The following is a 24595-nucleotide window of genomic DNA, read 5'->3' on the forward strand; positions in this document are numbered from 1 at the left end:
GGGGCGCCTGGGTGGCTCAGTTGGTTAAGCACCTGCCTTGGGCTCAGGTCATGATCCCAGGCTCCTGGGATGGAGCCCCGCATGGGGCTCCCTGCTCAGCAGGAAGGCTGCTTCTCCCTCTCTCTCTGCCCATTCCCCGCCCCTGCTCATGCTCTCTCAAATATATAAAATCTTTAAAAAAAAAAAAAAAATAGCTGCCTTCAATTCCTTTCATCAATCTCTGTCAAACCCACTCCAATCAGACTTTTGCCTGATCTGAGCCTGCTTTGATCAAAGTTATCCATTATCTCCCACTGGGCAACTTTCAATCCCCATTTACTTCACTGATCCTCCTTGAAACTATTATTCACGCCTTAGGGGACCACCTTTCTCTTAAAGGCACCAATCTTCACCCTACCTCACTGGTTGCTCCCTCTTCTGCTGGCGCCTCATCTCCTCAAATCTAAATATACATGTATGTCAATGCTCAGTCCACTCTGTCCACTGGCTCAGGATGATACCTCCCAGATGTTTTAGGTCTCTTAGGCTGGACCTTCCTCCTGAACTTGAGTCTCGGTATATATAACTGCCTACTTGACATCCCCACTTGGAAGTCGAAAAGTCATTTAAAACTTAATGTCTTAAAACCAAAATTCCTCTGTACACAACCTCAAATCTGGTCTTCCTGAAGTCATTCCCAGTTCAGTCGGTGGCCATTGGAAACATCTTTTACTCCTCTTGTATCACTCCACATTCGATCCATTAGCAAATCCTGCCTCCCCCACCTCCAAAATGTCTAGAATCCAGCACTTGAACGACCTCCACCACCCCAGTCAGGTTCAAGCATCTATCATATCTTACCTTGATTATTCCGAGAGCCTTCTAAATGGTCTCCCTCCATCCACCCCTTCCCCATTATAGTCTATCCCCAACAAAGCAGCCAGAGATCACGTTAAGTCAGATCATGTCACTTTTCTGCCACACTATATCCCTAACTTCTTTCCTCCTCTTACACCCTACTCCCCACTCCAGCCACAGTGACCTACTTGGTATTCCTTGTACCTGTCAGGTGTATCCCTCCTCAGGATGTTTGCATATACTATTTCCTCTTCTTAGAACATTCTTCTCACAGATAACTGTATCATTCCCTTACTTTTTTTAGGATTCTGCTCAAATGTCACCTTATCCCTGAGGCCCTTTTTCATCACCCTCTATAAAAAATAGCATCCTCCCGATTACTGATTTTTTGGGAATTTTTGCCTGATTTATGTATGCTATAACAGTGTGTGGCACACAGGAATCAAAAAAAGAAAAATCTGCTGAACTTAATAACTTGTGATATGTATCACCATCTGACATACCATATATGTCTCTGTCCCTACTGGAATGTAAGCTTCAGGAACACAGCACAGTGCTTATCACACAGTAAGTATTCAATAAAAACTCAGTGAATGATCGAATGAAATGAATGATAAATAAAATCTATTACAGACTTTTTAGTCAAGTGTCTTTTTTACTAAGAGTTTAATATTACACTACTGAAATCTTTTAACAATTCAAATGTTACCACCTTCATTTAGGCGGTTCTATTAGCAAATGTACAAAGTAAAATTTAAAAAAACATGTAGGGGCGCCTGGGTGGCTCAGTCGGTTAAGCGGTTGACTCTTGGTTTCAGCTCAGGTCATGATCTCAGTCAGGGTCCTGAGATCGGGCCCCAGGTTAGACTCCACGCTCAGTGCAGTCTGCCTGAGATTCGCTCTACCTCTCCCCCTGCCCCTCCCGCTCTCTAAAGTAAATAAATCAATCTAAAAAAAAAAAAATGTAAATCATTTACATGTTTTATCTTCATGCCAACAGCGTAATTTTTCTTTTTGAAAGTAAACTGAAGTGAAATCTTTCTGTAAACCTGCAAGTTGCACTGACAAATGGAGACTCCCTACTACTGCTGGTAGTATTTATATCCTGCTGTTCAATCCAGCATCTATTCCTTTGTGGCCCCTCGTCTGCAAAGTATAGAAATGGCTTTGTAACCTGAGAGAAACATTGTATTTGTCACCCCTTTGAGGCTGGCATGTGCCAGACATATTGGCCTACACTGCATAGAGCAGCAGCAAAAGTGGGAGGACTCTTACAGATATAATTAAAGGCCAAACCACACATTGTCATATAGATTTTAATAGATTTTCTGATTAACTCATCACAGTAATCATTTTTACTGTAATGATATGCAGCTTTACTACACTAGTATAAATAAAAACAGATAAATACAGCTCTAGGCAACATCACAGATTAACAAACTAAGCATTCTTCATGAACCAAAACTGAAAACAATTATTAGTAAGAGATGCTGACACCCTTGCCCATTCTCATCATACCTTCTCAAAAAGGGTACTCCAATAAGGCGCTCCACTTATTATATTGGTCAATTAATTTGCCAATTAGCCAGGCACATATATTTCATGGTCTCCACTATTTCATCGTTTGGTTGAAAAGCAGACACACCTCAATATATCAAAAAGAAAAGTGGAACAGGTAGTACTACTGAAGAAAACCAGTGAATGCATTAGAAACACAACACTTTTCCTGTATTTTAGCAGTAAGACACATCAAGGGATAGAAATATACCAGGAAGAAAATTAATATCCACCTTGAATATCCACCCTGAAATGTCAGTCTGTGAGGCAGGATGAGCAATGAAAGGAGGACGTGAAATCAAAAAGGAAACATGGAAAATAAAATCCATGTGACATTTAATGTTACGAAGCTATCTGCAAAGAAGCTGGTTTCTCCTCTGAAGGCTTGTAACTCAAGACAAGCTATTCGGTAGCCAATGCTGAGGAGTTCACACTGCAGATACACTCAGGACAAGATGAAGATAAGATACATAGAAGTATAATTTAGAAAAGATTTCACTCTGTATGGCCAAATGAGCTTCATTGAAGGGGTTACTAAGAAAGCTTGAAGTCTGCCAAAGGGAGCAAGTAAACTAGGACAAAATACCAATTTTAGGCAGATAGCAAAATGAAGAAATGTTTCATGAAGTTCCTAAAATGTTGTTCAACTTTTAATTGTCATTCTAATATGGCTTCATGATCTAATAAAAGCTTCCAAGATATTACGTATATATTATTTTTAAGAACTAGGAAGTGAAGAATCACTTCCAAAATGTAAAAACGGCTCATTGCCGGTTATGTTTCAGAAAATGTCTGTCTGCAAAATTCATTTCCTACCAAAAATGCATAAGCCCAGATTATATAGGCCAGTCCTTCAAGTAAACTGCCTTTGCTGATAGTGAATTAAGACCATGATTAAGACAGACATTTCCAAAAACAAAAATTCCAAACACACCCCAGTACATTTTCAACTCATCCTGCAAAAATGTGCACTGTGGATATTCAAAACATTAACTGAACACTTATGGATGTGATGTACCCAAAGATTCAAAGGTTATGTTCAGATTAAAATTTTAACTGCTACCTTTGCAATTGTTTTCATTTGTTTGATTTTTTTTTTTTTAAAGGTTAACACTATTTGACTTTCGGTTTTAATCTGCAAAGTGATTTGTTGTGTTTTAACTTTCTAGTTAATGAGTCAAAATGTACAGAAGACATAATCCAGAGGATGGCAGTGAAAGATCGGAAAAAGGTTTAGGTACACACTGGATCACAGACAAATAACCACAACCTCTTTTTAAACCCTTGTTCCCAGTGTAAACTTTGTTCATATCTCCATATTTGTAAGTCTGAATTAGTCTATAAAAATCACATTAAAAAGGTAAAATTATTTAAGCACGATATTAACTGATCTGTATTTTATAAATTTTAATCCATAAAAATATAAATAAGAATGGTAAATTTTTAAGAAAAGAAATATACATTTAGTGCAAGTTATGAATTACATTTCTTCTTCAGTGTCAGCAATAAAATATCTTGAGGAAAGAAAAAAAAAATGACTGATCTAATTTCAAGAAAAAAAATTCCAGTGTTTAAACATGCAATTAATACCAGATACAGCTAAACAGAATACTTCCTTCTCTTTACTGTCAAAGCAGCAGCATTTTGTTTCCTTATGCTGAACAGTACTTGTATATTATAGTAGTTTTAGAATAGAATAGAAAATTTGCATAAGACCAGGTCACATTATCCATAAAGTCTGAGAGGAAAAAAACAAAAAGAAAACTGTTTATCCTTACAAGTCAAGGTTCATTGTTGTTGATTCTGAACCACAATGCACACAAGCTGAGAGATTTCCTTCACGCTTCCTTCGAGATTTTACCCATTTGATTGGCCTTTGTTGTGGTGCATGTGACCGCTCCAAGCATTTAGTGATGGTACCAACTGCATGGCTAATGGCACAAGAAACACTCCCTTCTTGTGATGAAACTTCGGTAAAATCACAGTACATCTCAATATGAGAAAGGACTGTTTCAAAAGGGTACACCAGTTTAAAGAGGCTTTGCCACAGCTCAAGAGAGAAAGAAAGAGAGAGAGAGGGAGGGAGAAAGAGAAAGAAACGCTCTTCTGGAATGTAGAAAGATAATGCTTAACTATATAATTCGTGAATTAAACAGAACAGTTTTGATACAAAAGGGCAAGACCTTGCTGTCTTATAGATGGCTCAATTCAAAGTAATTCCTCCAGAAACAGGGACTGCTATTGCTGCGATGCTGGAGAAACAGGCCAGGTGCTCCAGCTGGTCTGAGGACTCCACGGCCGCGGCGCCCTCTCCGCCGATGCTCCCGCCTGCACTACCGCGCACATCCTCAGCTGAATGCATCCAGTGCAGAACAACAGGAGATGATTTGCTGCTCTCAGTTAGAAGGGGAAATACCTCACTCACTTCCTTCTCGTTCCTTTCCCTCCCCAAACAACTCCTCCATTCCACCAGCCGTATTTGCAAACCGTGTTGCAAAAGCCTGGCTTTTAGATTTCTTGTCTTTCTTTTTTTAAAGGAGAAATAAAAGTAGATGACTCCCTCGGGTTAAAGAGTTGTGCTATTCAACAAATGAACTTCCTCTTCTGTTTCCTCTCTCTCCTCATCTATAGGATTCAGTTGAACATTATTGAAGCGGGGTCTTGGTTTGCCGTCTGGGCCATATGACGGAGGATATCTTTTTTTTGTTATAATGCCAAGGAGGCGCCTGAAAGGAATAAACAGAAGATTGCTATTAAAATAAAAGGGAAAAGAAAAGAAAAGCTAACTCTATAGCTAAACCCTTTTTGTTGACAGGAATAGAGCAAAGCAAGCACCGTGATTTTGCATTTTCAAAAAGTATTTTATTGGTAAAGATAATTAAATTATCCAGCAACCATCCTTTGATATGAAAGTATCATGGTCACTAATAGTACGATGTCCTTTCCACCAAGACTCTGAGGACTGCACACCTCACTGAAGTAGAGGTACTTTGATTCATGTATGCCAACAAAAAAGTAAAACAAAATGGGAGGATGTGTGAACAAGAAATGATACTGATCCCATTTGAGAAGGAAAATTCATTGCCAGGACATCAAGAAAGCAGTAAGATGTCTGATGACCAAATCTCCTCAATATTCCATTTTTTTAAAACCAAATTTAACCAACTTTAAAAAAATAACTTAAGGATTGCCCAGTTGTATGCAGAATCTTCATGAAAGCACATACAATTGAGATAAAATGGTCAACAAAGAACTCCAATCCCAAACTTCAGAGCCCAGAGAATAAATCTATAAGACAACCCAAGTTTCTAGTACACTCATCAATGTTTTCCTCTTTTGCTTTTGGCCGAAAAAGTTAAGATACAGTGCTTTTATGAAAGTCTTGGTTGTTAATGCTTACGGTGAAAAAATCAAGAAGCAGTCCTAAAAGATTATTATAGGTGAAGCAGAAAGCAGAATGAATGAGTAGCTACTTATTATTCTGGTTAGTAGTTTTTTAAAAAAGGATGCATGAAACACTTGTGAAATATTAGCATACAACAGAAATACATAATCAGTTGTGTACTTAAGCAAACTGGGACAGGTTTTATATAGGTATGACAATTACAGGGCAAAATAATTTCAGGCATTAATTGCTAAAGCCAGACAATTTTTAGGTTATAAGGTAAGATAATTCAAAATTTATCTTTAGCCATGAAACCACTAGGACATAAAGCCGGTTAAAACAAATGCATTTGACCCCAAAAGCTGCTCACAGCATTCTGGAAACATCATACAAAAGGGGCACACACATAATCTAGGTACAGTTCACTAATGAAATGGCAGGACACACATTCTTGACTGTGAAGGTATGCAAGGTGTAGCAGAAAAAGAACTAATGCTATGATCACAAATATATACAACATTACGCTCTAGTTAGTGTGCCCATAAAAAAATCTGTTTAACATTCAGCAATTCTAACATTGCTAAGCTCGGTTAAAATCATTCTATGAGCTTAGATTTACCACAAGACTACCACAAGATTAGGAAACATAAAAAAGAAAAAGGGTTTTGAGGGTGGGGGACAGACATTTTCCACCAGTCAGTCACCTTCTGAAACCGGTGTATCAACTAAGGTAGACACACTTGTGTTTACTTTAAGAACATCCAGTAATATTTACTCATTTAATTATCAAACTGTTTATAGTTCTTAAATTGCAACCAATGATTTTGATGAGAGACATTAACTTTTGCTAACTTCCTGTGAATGGAATCTTACAAATATCTAAATTTATCTTACATAGTTTATGAGATATAAATGTAATTGGCAGCATGTAGGATTTTTTTTTATTCAGCAGATATCTGGGACAGACAGAACTGAACAGTTCACAAGTTTCATGCTTCCTGACTTCTAAGGTGTCTAATGAGGAGATCTCATATATCTAATCACCAAGGGTTCGACGTGCTGCTTTAGTTGCTCGAGATGCTCTAATATGTTCTTCTTTGTGATGATCCCCAAGACAATCCTGAAACAGATCATGTTATGCTAATAACTGTGAGAAATTAAATTAAAAGAGGTTCCAATCATAATGATAAAGAAAGGAGAGGAAAAAAAAAAAAACATGAACCATAAGAATGCTTTTAATGAACTTTAGAAAAATAAAAACAAAAATGATTTGAAACCCCAGGCCCCATTTGCATAACTTCTACTGACTTTCATAAGAGACATGATACTATTTTTAAATATAGGTGAGTTGTTTTCCTTTCTAAATTAAAAATCAAAATTATAAAAGTTTGCAATGAAAATGACTATAAAGAAAAGTACAAAAGAAACAATACACAGCTATAAACCTCTAAAATTTAGTTTCATTTTCAGTGTCCCTTCATTAGGGGAAAGTATTTTTCTAATTTCTAAAATGTCACAATGCAGCTGCTATTATTTGGATCTACCTCAGCAGTGAAAAGGTAGAAAGAAGGCTTAGCCTCAATTGCCTATGAGGAGACTTAAGAAATCCCACGGGTTTTACTACTACTTGGGATTAAAATGAAAGGTAATGTGCACTTAAATAAATAATGCCAACCAATACAAACACCCCCTAATTTTCAGGACATGCTGAAAGCTACTTCTTAAAATAAGCTAGTAAGATGTATTTATAATTAGAGGTCAAAACGACTTTTACATTATGCATGTTTTTTTCTAAATGATTATTTTTCAGTTAATCTATCACTATTATAATATCAAGCAAAATGAGGGACATAAATTCTGACAAGGATACTTGCAAATAATTAGATTTATTAGAACAAAATCCTGGTTACTGGTTTTATAATGGAAGAATTCGACTACAATATATGGCAACAAAAATAATGAATTCAAAGACCTTAAAAAGCCTTAATCTTCAAATTCTGGAAGCCCATCCAGAATGCCCTTCAAGGTATTGGACATTTCCCTGGTGATCTAGTTAAGTCAACTTTACTCTTCAACTGCCTTTGAACATTCTGACTTCTTAAAGAATGTCACTAGGGGACTTCACTTAAAGTAGTCAAGGCCCACAGATATGTCAGTTATAAAACAGTTATTAAGGATGATGCCTGGGTGTGGGGGTGGGAAAGCAGGGAGGGCAGACACTGGGGAAAGGCAGAAATAGGTTCTCTGCTAATGTTTTCTCAGTATTTAAAATAATGTACTGATCCTTAAGAACAAAGATAAACTGAAAAGTTGTCAGAGGATACAAACAAGTTCTCCCTCCAAAAAGGCTCAGAAAATGCACTCATGAAATAAAAAATGCATACATAAAATAAGCACTAATAAGTGTGAGGGAAAACAACAAAAAACCATCAATTCACTTTAATTTATAGTTGGAGTCAGGAAATGTGAAAAAACCTTGACAATTAAATAATTCCAGTTTAATTCTTACTCATTCTTTTCTTTCCAATTATATAGGATTACTTTCAGTTACTATTTTAGTAAGCTCTGCCAAATCACAAGGTACAAAATGAGGAGAGTTACAAATTGATTAAGGACCAAATGGCAAATTTGGAGATTTATAAAGTAATCTCTATATTATAAAGTAATGGTCCTAAAAAGGAGGAAATAAATATATTTTCTCTCTAATGGAGAAAAGTGATTTGAGAATAATAAGGCCAGGTTCAGTGCTACTTTATTAATTTCAGGAAGTGCAAAGAAAATCAATGCAAAATGTAACTTATATAAAGAATACTTTGTTGTTTCCTTGTGGGGCTAACAATGATGTAAGAGTTAACAGAGCACGACCCAACGTTTTTCCAAAATATGTTCCAAAAAACACCAGTCCCAGGAGTTCTTCTGCCCTCTTCCTTCAATCAATCAATAAGATAAAAAAATAAAATAAAATAAAATAAAAGGCTGCATGTTCAAACAAGTTTGGAAAACTTGCCTATTGTCCCTGGGACTCAAATAATATCAACATTTTATAAACTTTGGGACATTCCACAATAGAGAAACCTCAATTGTATTTAATCCAATACATTCCAAACTTACATGGTCACAAAACTCTTTCTGAGCAATGCCTATTAACATCCTGCTAGATCCACCAAGACTAAGAAGATTTTGGGACGCCTGAGTGGCTCAGTTGGTTAAGTGTCTGCCTTCAGCTCAGGTCATGATCTCAGGGTCCTGGGATCGAGTCCCACGTTAGACTCCCTGTTCAGCAGGGAGCCTACTTCCCCTTCTGCCTGCCACTCCCTCTGCTTGTGTGCACCCACACGCTCTCTCTCTCTGACAAATTAATAAGTAAAATCCTAAAAAAAAAAAAAAAGACTAAAAAGATTTTGAGAAATTCTGCTAATTCAAATATAAAACATGGGAAATCTACAACTGACATCTTTAAAATTTACAGACATACTTCTCCCTCATCTCCCTATTCTCATTTTCTCCTTGTACCTAACAGTTGGACTTGCTGTATCTCTTCCCCCAAATAGTTATTTTCCACTTCCAAGGACCCACTACGAGCTAGAAGGTGCTGACAGTTATCCAGAACTTTACACTCTCCACTAAAAACTAGTAGATATGGCTTTTTTTCTAACTTTAAGTCATTTAACTTCAAGTGAGAATAAAAACACTCTACTTCCTTACATACTTCCAAGAAAATAAAGACCCAAGAGCTACCACCCCAAGTGGTGTCTTTTCTTTCTATATATATCAATTTATTTTCCTTGAAGGACAGAAATAAGAAAAATTTAATAATCAAGGCAATTAAACATATTCCTTTAGAAAAAGCTACCCCACACCACAAGCTTTCTTATAAATGGGCAGTATGAGGTAAGATTTTAATTAGCTATCCTCCCCCTCCCCCACATTTTGTTATTTTTACACTTTCTTTTAAATATTTTCCTTTCTAATATCTGTGCTGCCAAAAATCTGGGAATTAATCAGCAAAGTGAAATATGGTAATTGACCCATACAGCTTTGTGATCATAAGTAATCGTAACTAGAGAGGGACATTTATATTTCTTAGCACATGAAAGGACAAACATGCCAGGCACAGAGAATAACTCAAAGCAAGTAAAAATTATAACTACTCAGCTTAGCTTCTAATTGAGCCATTTATAATTAAAAGGGCCCTAAACCCCATATAACTTCATAAAAAGTTACTCCATTTAACGTGTACTTATTAAGTTTTCAAACAATGAAGTTTGGTAACTATTATTTTTTTAATTAAACAACATTAAAAGAAAGTAGTTATTTTATTACATGTATCTCTTCTCCAATTAGTATCTGCAATACTTAATAATTCCAAACTTCCTTTCATCAAGAATTTTACACCTTTAATAATTTATTTCACACTATTTAGATTTAATTGGTTAGCACAGTGAAAACACTAAATATGGATCTAATTCTCTATATTTCTATTCTTAACCCAGTATGGCACAATATATTGTTCAAGAAAATGGTAGTAGTTTAAGAAATCACAAAGAAAGAAGATACATTCTATTAGTCAATAACAGTGTAAAAACAGTAGCAAGAGATTGGGCTCTAAAACTGGAAAGATATTTGTTCCCAGATCGACGACTTAGTAACCACAGGACTAGGCATATTATTAAACCCCTCTGAGCTTCAATTATTACACCTGTCAAGTAGGGATCTACCACCCACTCTGCAGAGGTACTACAAAGTTAAGTGAGAAACCTGAAGAAGGTGCTCAAGAAACAACTTTCCTTCCCCCCTTTTTTTTTTCTTTTTTCCCTCCTTTCTTTAGACAGGGGTCCTGTGTTTTGTCACTCACATGTCTTGAACAAAATGCTTTAAAAAAAAAAAAAACCCGCTGTGATTCTCTAAGTGTTTAGCATTTCAACCAGCTTCATGCAGGGCAGGGTTAAACCATTTAATTTATGCACAATCAAGAATACCCTTTGTTTCTCATTTGCAGCCCTTTCTGTCCTCAGCCTTCAGATTAAAACAGTGTTCTTAAGTATTTCAACTAGGAAGAGTAGTATAATGGACATAAAGGGGACTGGAGAGAGAGTAGGTGGGGAAACAGATCCCCAGTGCAGGGACGGGCGGGGGCAGTGGCAATGAAGCAGGAGTACTTCTGCTGAGGCAGACTGTGCATCACATCTCCACTCTGTCCCTGTGACACCCCCAAACAAAACTCTTCTATGGTCCTGTCCTGGAAAAACACTGGTAGTTCATGTGTGAAGGGCAGAAAAATAAGTTAACCAATTTATACATTTTAAATACATGAGTTTTTTGTCATTAGCAGTTTATATGAAAGCTTTGTGGGTGGAAAAGGTAGAAAAGAGGAAACAAAAAGCATTTGCTAAAGGAGGATTTTAGCTAATTTACAAATTTCATTTAATTATGCGTTATTTCCCTCATTACACAGTAAGTAAAATAATGGCTGAAATAGTAAACAGCAAAATAACTACACAGTTATTACTGAACTAGAAAGTTATATTCAAAGAATGAAATACTTACTAAAAAGAAAACAGGTTTTTTTCTCTACTCCATTCAGGTTAGGTCCACTACTCCTCTTTGCCAACTCTGAAGTGTTCCTCACAAATGCTACTTTATGTTTTGGCAAAGATCTGCCAGTTGACATTTTTTTTTTTTTATTCTTGGTAAGTGCCAATCTGATCAATATGGATCCTGTATTTATAACCACACTAAAAAGACAGACTTTTCCACTTGGAAGCTGACTTACACTCTCCCCTAAGAAGTGAATATGAATTCCACTAAAAAGTGTCATAAATTCTGTGACACGAACTGATTTCTTTCACCAGACTTACCCATTGTGAGTTACAAGGCACTGCCTCAGACCCAGCTTTCGGAAAATATCCACCACAATTTCCATCGGGGTGTGATCGGTCACGGTAAAAGGGCTCATGTCAAGGATGCTCCGAAGCTTCAGTGGCCGAGGGCTTTCCGCGGGAAGAGACGGGGTGTGCTGTGCAAAACACACACGAGAACTGCCCACAATACCTTCTTGTTTTTTTCTGGCACTTTCTGAAAAGAGAGGGAGAAGACCCGAAGTTAATCTGTGTTAAGGGGAATCTGTTTATTTGGAGATTTTAAAAAGTAACCAAATGTATCCCATGGATTTTGGTCCCTTCATTTCTTCCTACCTTCTTACCCAAGAAAGGAATCAACTGAAAATTTAGTAATTTCTTATATTTGACAGAATTAGACTATACCAATAACAAATCATCTTCATGTAAATAAAATATTTGTGGTCTATCAATTTTCTTTACTGGGGCCAAAGCTGTTTTCTAACTCCGGAGGACAAGGAAGCATGCGTGAAATACGGTTTTTTAAAACCCGCACAAATTACAACATGGTTTGTTATAGGAATCCATCATCAAATGATAGCTGCCCATGCTAAATGTCACTTATCCTGCAGAGGTGGGACTAAAGAGTTTCATTCCTATATTGACTATGTTGTATATACTCCACCACTGTGAATTACCTAGTTCTTTCTCTTTTCTATGGTTAAAGTTTAATTTTCTAGGCGCGTCATGAGCATTAACAGGTGGGTTGAAACTACAACTATGCACATGATGGACACAGACTTATTTTCCAGGTTTTATTTGTAAAGGCTCTGCTAATTTCCCCTCTCCGGTGTGCTCTGCTTCAAGTGCTTCTGTTTGCTGCCAAGCTCCACTCCGACCTTTGACAGTGCTAGACAAGAAGCAGTAAAGATGCAAAAAACTGCAGAACAGAGACCACAGGTGGAGAAAGGAAACCCATGAAATGGAGAGAATACAACAATAGCTTTATGTTTGTATTTTGAGTTAGTATGTATTCAAAACTGTGTTCACAACTATGTTTTTGCCATATTGAACATATTTTAAACATTAATTTTGCTACAAAAATATTTAAGCCAAAATAATAAGCATCAGATTGAGAAGATTGAGAAGCAGATAAACATATATAGCTCCTAAACAAACACTGCAATTTTGTTTGCTCCTTCTGACCTCTAAAGCCTTATTTAACTGTACTGGAACACATTCAGGTAGGAAGGCACTAAAAGAAGTTCTAATGACTAGTACTTACTAAACCACTTTAAAAGCATGATAAAAGCATAGAAAAGAAAAAAGCCCATTAGCAACTGACATAAACGATTCCTGAAAGATGTTCCTTAAGTTCTCTTAACTCACAGAAGCATCTGGCTAATGATCTATGAATGGTGGAGTGTAAATACTGTTAGCATGACAGATTATTGAGTTAAAACTAACCCCACTCATCAAACTTAAATACCTTAAAATAACAAATTATTATACCATCAATGAAAATGTGCTGAGATTGTTTAAATATTTAATGATAGAAGTTTCAGAAAATTTTAGAAAAAGTTACTAACCTGTTTGTTTATTGTAATGTTCCTTCGATATACAAGGCACAAGGCTAGTGAAACCCAGCCTGACTTAAATTTGTCCTTTATATGAATACAGTAACTATTTTTTTTTAAATATTTTATTTATTTATTTGAGAGAGAGAGAACGAGAGAGAGAGCGTACATGAGAGGGAAGAGGGCAGAGGGAGAAGCAGACCCCCCGCCGAGCAGGGAGCCCGATGCGGGACTCGATCCAGGGACTCCAGGATCATGACCTGAGCCGAAGGCAGTCGCTTAACCGACTGAGCCACCCAGGCACCCTACAGTAACTATTTTAACAAGCATCATTTATTCAGTACTTATAAAGTGCCGAGGCATCTGCTAGGATTGTTTTCCTTTGTTTGAAAAACAATCTTTTTTAATGCCATTCATTCAAAGGCTTTTAAAGCAGAAAATATCATCATAGTTTTCATTTTCTCAGTCGTTAAGCAGCTGCCTTCAGCTCAGGTCATGATCCCAGGGTCCTGGGATCGAGTCCCACATCAGGCTCCCTGCTCGGCGGGGAGCCTGCTTCTCCCTCTCCCACTCCCCCCGCTTGTGTTCCCTCTCCCGCTGTCTCTCTCTCTCTCAAATAAATAAATAAAATCTTTAAAAAAAAAAAAAAAAACTCTGAAAAATATATCCACAAAATCAGTGGGATTATGAATAATTCTTAACTTTTACCACTTTATTCATCTCTTAAAAACCTTGCTTTTTTCCTTTAAATTCCTATATAAATTCTAAAATTCTGACATTTTTCTTTTCTTTGGCTGGCTACCATTAAAACCTAAAGAATAGGAATCTAAACAATGAAATTCTTCTCCTACTATAGGTTTGGCCATGGGATTAGCTCAGAAGCTGAAGCACTTAAACACAAGAGCAACATACATTGCCCATTCTCGGCAACTATTCTATTACCTACAGCAAACCCTGGAATGATAGGATTGCTAGTGTTTAAAAAACTCTTCCAAAGCTGCAGCCTTTTCCTTAACTAAATAGGATATTCCCTGTAGATGCTTCTGTTTTGTTTTGATCGCTCTTATAAACTGAGCATTTCCATTCTGATTTGAGAAACACTCCCCTAAGTCTTCCCTCTTCAAATGGCACAAGAATGAAAATACTTTACAATCCTTTTGCAATGCCCACAGAGATAAGTTGTAGAGGATGGGCTCACAGGACCAAATGCTTAACATTTCAGCTCATGGTCCTCCACTAAAAACTCAGGAGTGTGAAAGCAACAGCTTGATGAAAATATCCTTTATCACCTTTGGGAGTTGGCGGGGAGAGAGGAAAAGGAATCAGATTGCATGGAAAAGGCCTTACTAGCCTCCCTCATCAGTACTTCAGGACTATAAGAGAAGGAGAAAAATAAATTTTGGAGGAACACAATTGTTTCCTCCTCATAAAAAGTTTATTTCCAAGAAATAATATGGCCAATGCCTTTAATCTATACTTGCAGGAATAACATCTCAAAATACAATATGACTTATATACTTTTCAACCTAGCATTTGACCAAAATAAACTCTCAATGATTTTTTTTCACTTTAAAGTAGATACTATATGTTAATATTGTAAACCTAAATCCAAAAGCTGAAAAAGGAAAACCTATCAATCTGATATGAAACACACCAACAAAGACAAGATTTTCAATAACTTGCATTCAAATAAGCCAATATTAAATACAAGAATGTATTTAGTGGGATGCCCTAGCACTTGCTAAGGCCTTATCTTATATGCTATTATGAACGATATCAACTTCACAAGGCTTATCTTAGTGGGAAAAGAAAGAATCTGACTTTGATCTCTGATAACAATGCCAAATCAAAAGATAAAACTGTATTTAGTGAGACACCTGGGTGGCTCAGTTGGTTAAGTGTCTGCCTTTGGCTCAGGCCATGATTCCAGGGTGCTGGGATTGAGTGCCGCATTGGGCTTCCTGCTGAGCAGGGAGCCTCCTTCTCCCTCTCCCCCTGAACCCCCCAACCCCGTGCTCTCTTGCACACTGTATCACAAATAAATAAAACCTTTAAAAATAAATAAATAAAATAAAAAGATTTCTTAAAAAAAAAAAACTGTACTTAGTGGGGAAATAATTCACAGATGCCTAATTCCTTCCCTAAAGAACTCAAGACTTTCAGGGACATAAATAAAATACACCTCTCGCCCCCACAAACCCAACCAATTAAATATTATTGCTTTCCTTTCCTCAAGAAATCTATTATATGTCTATATCTATCTAAGTATATATAGATTCCAACAGATACAGATATAGATAGATTTATGTGTATGTCTGTATTTTTTAAAAAGGGTACCTATTGCAATTGTCAGGTCTCTTCTGAGGGCAAATCCCACCAATCTTTGAGATTCTTTTGACATTATGACAGGAAAGCCATTGTAGCTGGTTTCATTAATCATGTTTTCTATATCATCCACTGTCATATTGTCCTGTGTCAGGACGGCTAAGGGAGGATCGTTCCTTCGAGGTCTCATGACATCAGCAGCCAGGGTGGTATGAGTGAATTCTTCTTTTGCATCCAAGAAAGGGTATCCATTTAACCGGATGTGAGCTTCATAAATGCCTTCCCTACCAAAAGCATCGCCAACCCATTTACTGGTCATAACTGCAGCCATAAGGGGAACAATGTATTCCAAGCCTCCGGTAAGCTCAAAAACGATAACCACCAGGGAGACAGTCATCCTTGTCACACCACCTGAAAAAAAAGTAGGCACCATTGGTCAAGGAGGACAGGACATGTTAGCGGAATTTTTGTGCTAGGCAGTTGAATGCGAATTGTAAATAGAACTTAGTGAAAAGGATTACCATCAAAAACTGCTACTCCTCTCTTAAGACAATCACCACTATTTTAAGAAGATCTAGAGAAACACTGATTTTCTTTGTTTAACACAAAAGACTATTAAAATAACATTTCAAAACCTGTTTACTTCACAGTACACAGCTGACCAACTAAAAAAAGCTTGCCACTTTGGTTTATTGCTATAGCAAAGATTAATTTCACTCTTATAAAATGGATTATTAAGTAAAGAATTTGGTGACGCACATCAGAGCTACCTTTTACGTCATAGCTACCAATTTAAAATTAAGCTCATATGTGGGTAGAATATTAACCTAATACACTTCTCTCCTCTGTATCTTTTCAAAATGAGTAAAATATTTTAATGTCTTGTGATTTATGTTAACAGGGTAATATCCCCTTCCTTAGAAAACTCATCTATTTGTTTACCCAAATCATCATTCTGAACTACCATCCGTATGCTGATGCCTCATAAACCACATCTCTCCACTTACTATTGCATTTGCCCCAAGTCTCCAACTCTGCATACCTTATCTTATTGCTTGCTTATCTCATTTTCCAACTGTAAAAAGACTTTGGATGACCCACTGTCACAAAAAACACCACACACTTAAAACCAAAATCCTCTTCTTCCCCCAAAGAGCTACCCATCCCAACTTTCCTGACTCCAGCACCAGCACTACACTCTTCCCGGCAACCCAGACAGTCATTCCAGGTCTATCCCTCCAATTTACTCCAACACCTAAACCCTCACAAGTCCTATCTGATTAACTTTGCAAAATATTTATTTATGGGTCCCTTTCTCAATACTGTCACTATTACCAATTAGTCCAGACTCTCAAGACATGGTTCCTTAATTTTAACACTATTTTATCTTACCTCCTTGACTCCAAGCCCCATTATCTTCAATTCACTTTATAAGCCATGTTCCCAGGTTAATCTTTCCTAAGTACTACTTTCACCATGTTGCTCCTTTGCTCAAAAACCTATCAGGGCTCACCAGTTCATACTGTATTAAGCTTAAACTCTTCCTTTTTGTTTTTTAATCTAAAAATAGAAGGGAGAAAGAACCTACTATATATTACGTATCTACACTATGCCAGGCATGTCCCTAGTCAGTTCACAAAGGCTTTTTTTTTAAACTAAGTGACTTATTTTACCTGGCACTGTGCTAACAGCTTTACATGCAGTTGATCTCATATAATCCTCAAAACAACAGTAGGAGGTAAGTAGTTATTATTTCTATTTTAAAGATAAGAAAATAAAAAAGCAAAGGAACATTCCCAAAGTCGTCAAGCTACAAATGCCAAAGCCATGACTCTGCCACAGCCTTTTCATAATATGTCTCCTTCTCACTAATCCAACTTCATTTCCCAAAAGTATCCAAAACATACTCTCTACTTCAATATTGTCGGTATCTTCAAAGCTCCATGAATACTAAATTTATCCCTATCCCAATTCCTTTGCCTTCACATGATTACATTCCTCAAAAAAGTCCTCTTCTTTAAGTTCTACTAATCTTAAGTAAAGCTCATGTTCTACTCTACCTGAACTATGTCAGCTCTCCTTTTCTCTAAATTCCTACAATTTTCATAGACTCGGTACTATATTTAATCATTACATAATGCTCACTATTGTTTTCTCAGTTTCGTTCTTGTCTCCCCACCTTGACTGTACTTGAGGTTGGGCCCATGTTTTATGCTTCTTTTTGTATCACTCACTGCACCTAGCACTGTTAAAGAGAAAGTGGATAACTACTAAGTAATTGCTACTTTGGTGAAAAGGATTCTGTCCCTCACTTTCACTTGATACTATACTTTTGAAGATCAATAATTATATAATTTTGATTCACTGAACAAAAATAAGTCAAAATACCAACTATTATTAAATATCATAACCAAAATTCAGCTGACATTTTAAATATAAAAAGAAATAACTATTTTTCATATCCAAGAGAACACATAGACTCAAGTATTCAATGCAGATATTTTTTTTTCATTAAAACAATAGTTACCTTTTTTCATTTTGCTATAAATGCACCTTAAATGGAGGAGGGCTGGTAAAGAAATCTTCCACTACAGCTAACTATAAGTCACTGCAGAGCCAAATCTAGTCTGACACTTTGCTAGAATGCTAATCTCAGGAAGCATGCTACAGTCGTCATAGGGAAGCCAAGATCCTTGAAAATGAAAAGAACAAAAATTTCCCTGGACAAGATCAAATTAAACCTAGGTTGTACTGAGATGTTTTCTGTTACAAAGCATTACACAATATTTAAAAGATGCTAACCACCATTAAATTTTTCCATTAACAAATGTTTAGAGACAGGCAAAATGAAAACTAGTACTACCTAAACACCATATAATAGTAGTACTGTTTCATTTTAGTTAAAGCATTCTCTTCCTCTGGCCTGTACCACCCTCCCCCACCTCACCAACCAAGCATAAATGTGCTGTCACACTTGCTCTTTTCTCTCTCAGATTCACAAACATCCACCCACAGACACAGTTTCATTACCTAAGCATGCAGCAGCACCAACCATGGCATAAAGGCCAGGTGTAATGCAATCAGCTCCAACCTCACACCACTCCTTAAAGATAAACCAGTCGTGGTGATAATACGCGAGCTGTTCTACTGCAATCCCCACAATCCTTCCAGCAATCGCTCCAATGGCCATGCTGGGAATGAACAAGCCTGATGGAACCTGTAACAAACACACAATGCTTAACTGAGCAGAGATCCTCGACTTGGATGCTTGGAACCTACATTCTACAGACTTCTTTCTAATACTTTTGATTCTTTTCACATTTTATTTATATAGCAAAATCCTAGTACAAATAAAACTACAGCAAAATACCGTTCTACTGGTACCTTATTCGTGAATTCAGTTACAAAGTAACAACATTCTCTAGGCCAAAGAGAAAATAACCCAAGGGTCATTTATCCTTTAGCTCAAGGGTTCCTTAATGTTTTTTTTTTGCTGCTAAAATTTTTATTAGTCTATGCTGAAATGGGGAAAGAAAAAAGGACAATATGAAGCATTTTTCATAAAACGAAATCAGTTCGGTGTGAAGTACCGAACTCCTCCTTTTACTCCACAGTTACACCCTCCTACATATTTGTTGTTTACCAACTGATAAAAATATTAGATGCAATTCCTCTCAAGTTGTACAATGTGAAGCGGACAATCTTATCAGGTCCTTCAATATTTTTTAGCGATACATATAAGGAGAAAAATATTTATCGATCAATTAAATTTAATGAAGAAAACAGGAACAGTAAACATCTTTTTTTTTTTTTTAAGATTTATTTATTTATTTGAGAGAGTGAAAATGAGAGAGAGAGAGAGAGTACATGACGGGGGCAGGGTTAGAGGGAGAAGCAGGCTCCTCGCTGAGCAGGGAGCCCGATGGGGGACTCGATCCCGGGACTCCAGGATCATGACCTGAGCCGAAGGCAGTCGCTTAACCAACTGAGCCACCCAGGCGCCCTGGAACAGTAAACATCTTAAGCAAGATCATTTAAAGATTAAAATACTAATAGCTCTAAAATGTTCTGGATATGAAATAAGCTGAGCACAAAATAATGGCATGTTGAACATGGTATCAGGATCATTAAAAGGTTATCCAAAGAGAAGAGATCAAAATATGTTTTACTCCACTGCCAGTTAGGATTCTTCAGCCAGAGCACAGGGCATTGTGGGACTTAACAAAGACCTGCCAATTGTCTCCAGCGTCCTTTAGCTCAACTAAAGATGAGAAAGTTGGGGTTTACAGAAAATCAACTTACGTAGAAACAGGAACTTCTGTAGTTGCTCTAACTTGATTCACTATGAAAAAAAATTTTTAACTTCAAGATTTTTCTATTATGTAACTCTTATACCCAGTAGACTAAATAGAGAACGATAGAAAAGAGACCATATTTCAAAAACTATCATTATGATTTTGTTGACATTAAGGTGTTATTCCACATAATTTACATCTGCAAAAGCATATTATCACTAGTGAATATTAATTTAAAGAACAACAATTAGCTGACATTTGATCCTCATACATAGCACTGACCGTCATGTAAGAAAATTACATTTACTGGCAAATCACTAAGTAATTAATGTTATTCTCACTTTTGTACATTCAAATGAAGCAATGTGCCAGGGCACTGGATCTAGCTCCCTTAAATCCTTGATGGTAAAAGACATGGTATTCACAGGCTAGTAATTTAACAGAGCCTGCAGCGTCCTTTCAAGCTAACACCCTATAGTAGCATGACAGGCGGAGTAACGGCTCCCCAGAGTTTTTCTATATCCTAATTACTATGAATTCCTTATGTTACACAGTAAGGAGGAATTAAGGCTGCAGGTAAAATTAAGGTTAATCAGCTGACTTTAAAACAGGAGATTATCCTGGATTACCTGGGTGGGCTCAAAGTAATCACAAAGGTTATTTTAAATGTGGAAGAAGGATTTAGAAGAGTTAGTGTCAGGATAATGAGATAAAAGAAAGACCTAACTACCCATTGCTGGCTTTGAGGATGGGAGAAGGGGGCCATGAGCCAAGGAATGTGGGTGGCCTCTAAAAGGCTAGAAAAGGCAAGAAATGGACTCTCCCCTAGAACTTCCATAAATCCCTATGAACACCTTGATTTTAGCCCAGTGAGACCCATTTTGGACTTCTGATCACCAAAACTATAATAAATTGGTGTGATTTTTAAGCCACTAAGTTTGTGGTAGTTTATTATAGCAGCAAAAGGAAACTAATATAAGTGCTTTTAAAACGTCACCATGAATTCCCTGACACTGCTCCCATTAAGAAGTAGGCCTCTGTTACTGCCCACACAAATAGAAAGTAACATGAGGCATGGTGCATGACTTCCCTGGCCAGGTTAAAAACGATCCTCTTGGGACAAGGAGCTACCATGTAAGAAATCTAAATGCCCATAAGGCACCAAGCTGGAAAAAAACCGAGAGACAGACAGAGACAGAGACAGACAGAGAGAGAGAGAGATGTCCCAGGAGCCCAGATGTTCCAGACCCAGTTGTCTGAATCTTCCCAGCCCAGGTGGTAGATGACCAGCCTTAGCCATGTCTGATGACATGTACGACAGACCACAAACAAAACATGCCCAGTTGAGTCCTTCCCAAATTATTGAGTCAATATCAAGAGCAAAATAAATAGTTATCTTAAATTGCTAGGTTTTGGGGTAATTTGTTACACAGTAACAGATAACCATGTTCAACAATATATCCGAAGGAATTTTTATTCATTATGTAAAATGAAACCCAAAAGATAAGAACTTTTTCAGCATACATTTATGAAATAACCACCTTTAGATAAACATTTCACTGCTCATTTCACACACAAGTTTTAAACATGACAAAATTACTTAACTAACACCTCACATTAGCACTTACCTTGATACCAAAAGTGAATACTGTCATGATAATTTTAAATATGAGTGCTAAGCATAACTGCCATATAGCTGAATATACTCCAAGGCCTGCTGGACGATCAGGAATATCATCAACAATTTTACTGGCATTCATGTCATTTCTGTAGTCACAAAGAGAAGAGGATTCCAGAGGACCACAGTCTGTAAAAAGCTCTTTGATCAGCTCACTGGTGTTGAGCCTGGTATACGGATTAGGGAAGGCTATCACCGCAGTAATGGCAGCAACAACAATGACTTCAAGAACAGGATACTTTCCGAATCTGGTGGATTTGCGGCGACGACACCAGGCAATATTTGCCCTAATGAAAAAGGCTCCCCAAAGCCCTCCAAATACCCCGAGGAGAATAAAAGGGAACAGTTCAAAAAGGTACCATGGTGTGTGATACTCCACATAAAAAAGGACCAGACGGCTGTTACCAAATGGATTGATGGATCTCAAAACAAATGCAGCCACTAAAGCAGCAAAAAATGATCTCCATAAAGTTTTAAGAGGAAAGTAATAGCTAACCTAAAAAGAAAAAGAAAAATTAATGCTATAATTTTATAAGATGTTTCTGATATCTTATAACTTGAATATCATCGTCTAATTTTTGCTGCAGCTAGCGTTTACATATAATAGATTTTACTGTGGTAAGAAAAAAATCGATGTTTTATTAACTTTGGCTATCACATCATTACAAGTTCCCAGTATCAACAGATCGAAATGTCTAGTAATTATTTCAGATACCTAGCATTGTTTCATTTTCAAAATAAGTTTCACCTCATGTAGTGAAGAATAAATGCACCATCACCAACTCTTATGAGCTCATAAAGAAGTATCTAATTTGTCTCTTCTACATTAAAGAAAAAAGAGGAAAAGAACACAAACTGGAAAAGCAAATTTTAAACCATTCCTAGCCACATTTTTGTGTAAACATGTAAAAAGTCTTAAGCACCAATGAGAAAACAAAAACAAAATATGCCACTGATGCGACTAAAATAATTTTCTTAAACATCAATAACTACCCCAGAAATAAGCATACAAACTCACAATTTAGAAACTGATTAAAACTTTTTAAATAAAAACATGGGCAATAATATAACAAACAGTGGTTAAATAATTTCTACTAAGCCAAATCCATTTCTGCTTACTTTTAATTATGTCAACAAAGTTTAATTTTAAATAAGCACTTAATATTTATACATGAATAATATTTTTAAGGTTTTTTCTCAAGGTAAAGAACATATGTAATATATTAATCTATAGGTAAGAATAAGTGAAAAATAACTTTACGAAGTTAAATCTGAAAACTTAAAAACACAGTCTGTATCTATTACACTAGCTATATAACAGAAAAGCGTGCCAAAATATATTTGTAATGGTAATTATGCATAATGTTATAGTTGCTGTTTTCTTTACCTACCTCTTCCAGGCTAAAAAGAACTCCTCCAATTGGTGCACCAAAAGCTACAGAAACCCCTGCAGCTGAGGCAGCTGATAGCACCTAAAAAGAGAATTTGGCTTATTTCATATATTCTTATAAATTCAAATATACCAAATAAAAATTCTTCATGTTGCCTGAATTTTTGAAATGCCTCTCCTGAAGTTAACTCACATGTCTACCCCTTCTCCCCAAGCAGAGGCCATTATTTATTTCCTCTAAAAAGATATTTTTTCTCTTCTGCTTTAACTGAAAGGTCATTCACATACTCGATATTCAATTAAAAAACATTTGTGCAAGATACACTAATGTAAATAGAATGCAAAGAAGAAAAAGGCAATGCATACACACAATTCTCAAGATGTTTGGGAAGACCAGTAGAGAGAACAGTAACTGGGGTTCAGGGGGAGAGTTTTTTTTCTTTAAATAATTTATTCATTTATTTATTTATTTGAGAGAGAGATCATGAGCAGGGGGGAGGAGTAGAGGGAGAGGCAGGCTCCCCACTGAGCAGGGAGCCCGATGCGGGGCTCCATCCCAGGACCCTGGGATCATGACCTGAGCCGAAGGCAGCAGCTTAACCGACTGAGCCACCCAGGCGCCCAAGGATATCATTTCTTCAGATTTTAGAGCTAACTGCTTCACCATTAATAATTAATGTTTTCTATGTAAGCTCTATACCAAACGTAGGGCTTGAACTCATGACCCTGAGATCAAGAGCTGCATGCTCTACTGACTGAGCCAGCCAGGTGCCCCTAATAATTACTGTTTTCTAAATCGTAGTAAAATATCTAGAGAACTTAAAACCTATTGAGTTACCTTATTTCCACTACTCTAAATCCTCTGAAAATACCGCTACTGCCAATTTGGAAAGCCTCATTCTAAAGCAAAAACAATGGCTACCCCCTTACGAGGTGGTCTTTCCAAACTGGAACCCTACAATAAAGTTAAAGACGACAAAAATATCCACAAACATTCTTACAGATTCTCTCTCCACCTCCTCAGTCTGTCACTTGGACATTGCCCACTTCCCACCAGTGTGAAGCCAACTACACATATACATTCATTGGACATTTATATTGTAATTACTTTTCTAAGAGTCTTTATTCCCTTCAATGTTTCATTCCAGTAAATATCTGAGGGTACCAAAGCATTTCCCCAAATGGTCAAGTTTTACATTTATGAAAAAGAAACTGGAAATAATCAAAATTAAATTATATATAATTAAGACCATGATCTCCATTATCAGGCTGCTGTTTGGCAAATTAGAAATAAGCAAATACTTAATTTTAATTAAATTGTACTTGGCTAGGGGCGCCTGGGTGGTGCAGTTGGTTAAGCATCCAACTCTTGGTTTCGGCTCAGGTCTGATCTCACGGTTGTGAGATGGGTCCCCATGTTGGGCTCCACTCTCAGCAAGGAGCCTGCTTGTGTTTCTCTCTCCCTCTCCCTCTGCTCCCACCCCTGCTCTCTTGCTCTCTCTCTCAAATAAATAAATAATTAAAAAAAAAAAGTAAATTGTACCTGGCTTTAAGAATGCAGACTCTGCTTATATGGGGGAGGACAGCAAATTTAATGATTTTGTTTTTTCCCACTAACAGGATTGTAGACAACACATTTAACTGAATTCTCTGATTGTACATTTAATATAACAGAATTTTACATCAAGCTAACACCCAGTACTTATAACTCACA

At 36.8% G+C, this 24595-nt stretch overlaps 1 protein-coding gene across 1 annotated transcript in view; it reads right to left on the reverse strand.

Moving 5' to 3' along the window:
- Nucleotides 1–1764: 1764 nt before the first annotated feature.
- Nucleotides 1765–24595, reverse strand: part of CLCN3 (chloride voltage-gated channel 3) — a 92344-nt gene continuing 69513 nt past the window's right edge. Inside the window, 8 exon segments of the mRNA XM_021699008.2 lie at nucleotides 1765–5098; nucleotides 5100–5120; nucleotides 6824–6899; nucleotides 11638–11854; nucleotides 15531–15929; nucleotides 18549–18735; nucleotides 21442–21987; nucleotides 22883–22963. Coding sequence (XP_021554683.1) covers nucleotides 4961–5098; nucleotides 5100–5120; nucleotides 6824–6899; nucleotides 11638–11854; nucleotides 15531–15929; nucleotides 18549–18735; nucleotides 21442–21987; nucleotides 22883–22963 — 1665 coding nt within the window. The 3' untranslated portion in view covers nucleotides 1765–4960.

Source organism: Neomonachus schauinslandi, chromosome 2, assembly GCF_002201575.2.
Source record: "Neomonachus schauinslandi chromosome 2, ASM220157v2, whole genome shotgun sequence".
Lineage (NCBI taxonomy): Eukaryota > Metazoa > Chordata > Mammalia > Carnivora > Phocidae > Neomonachus > Neomonachus schauinslandi.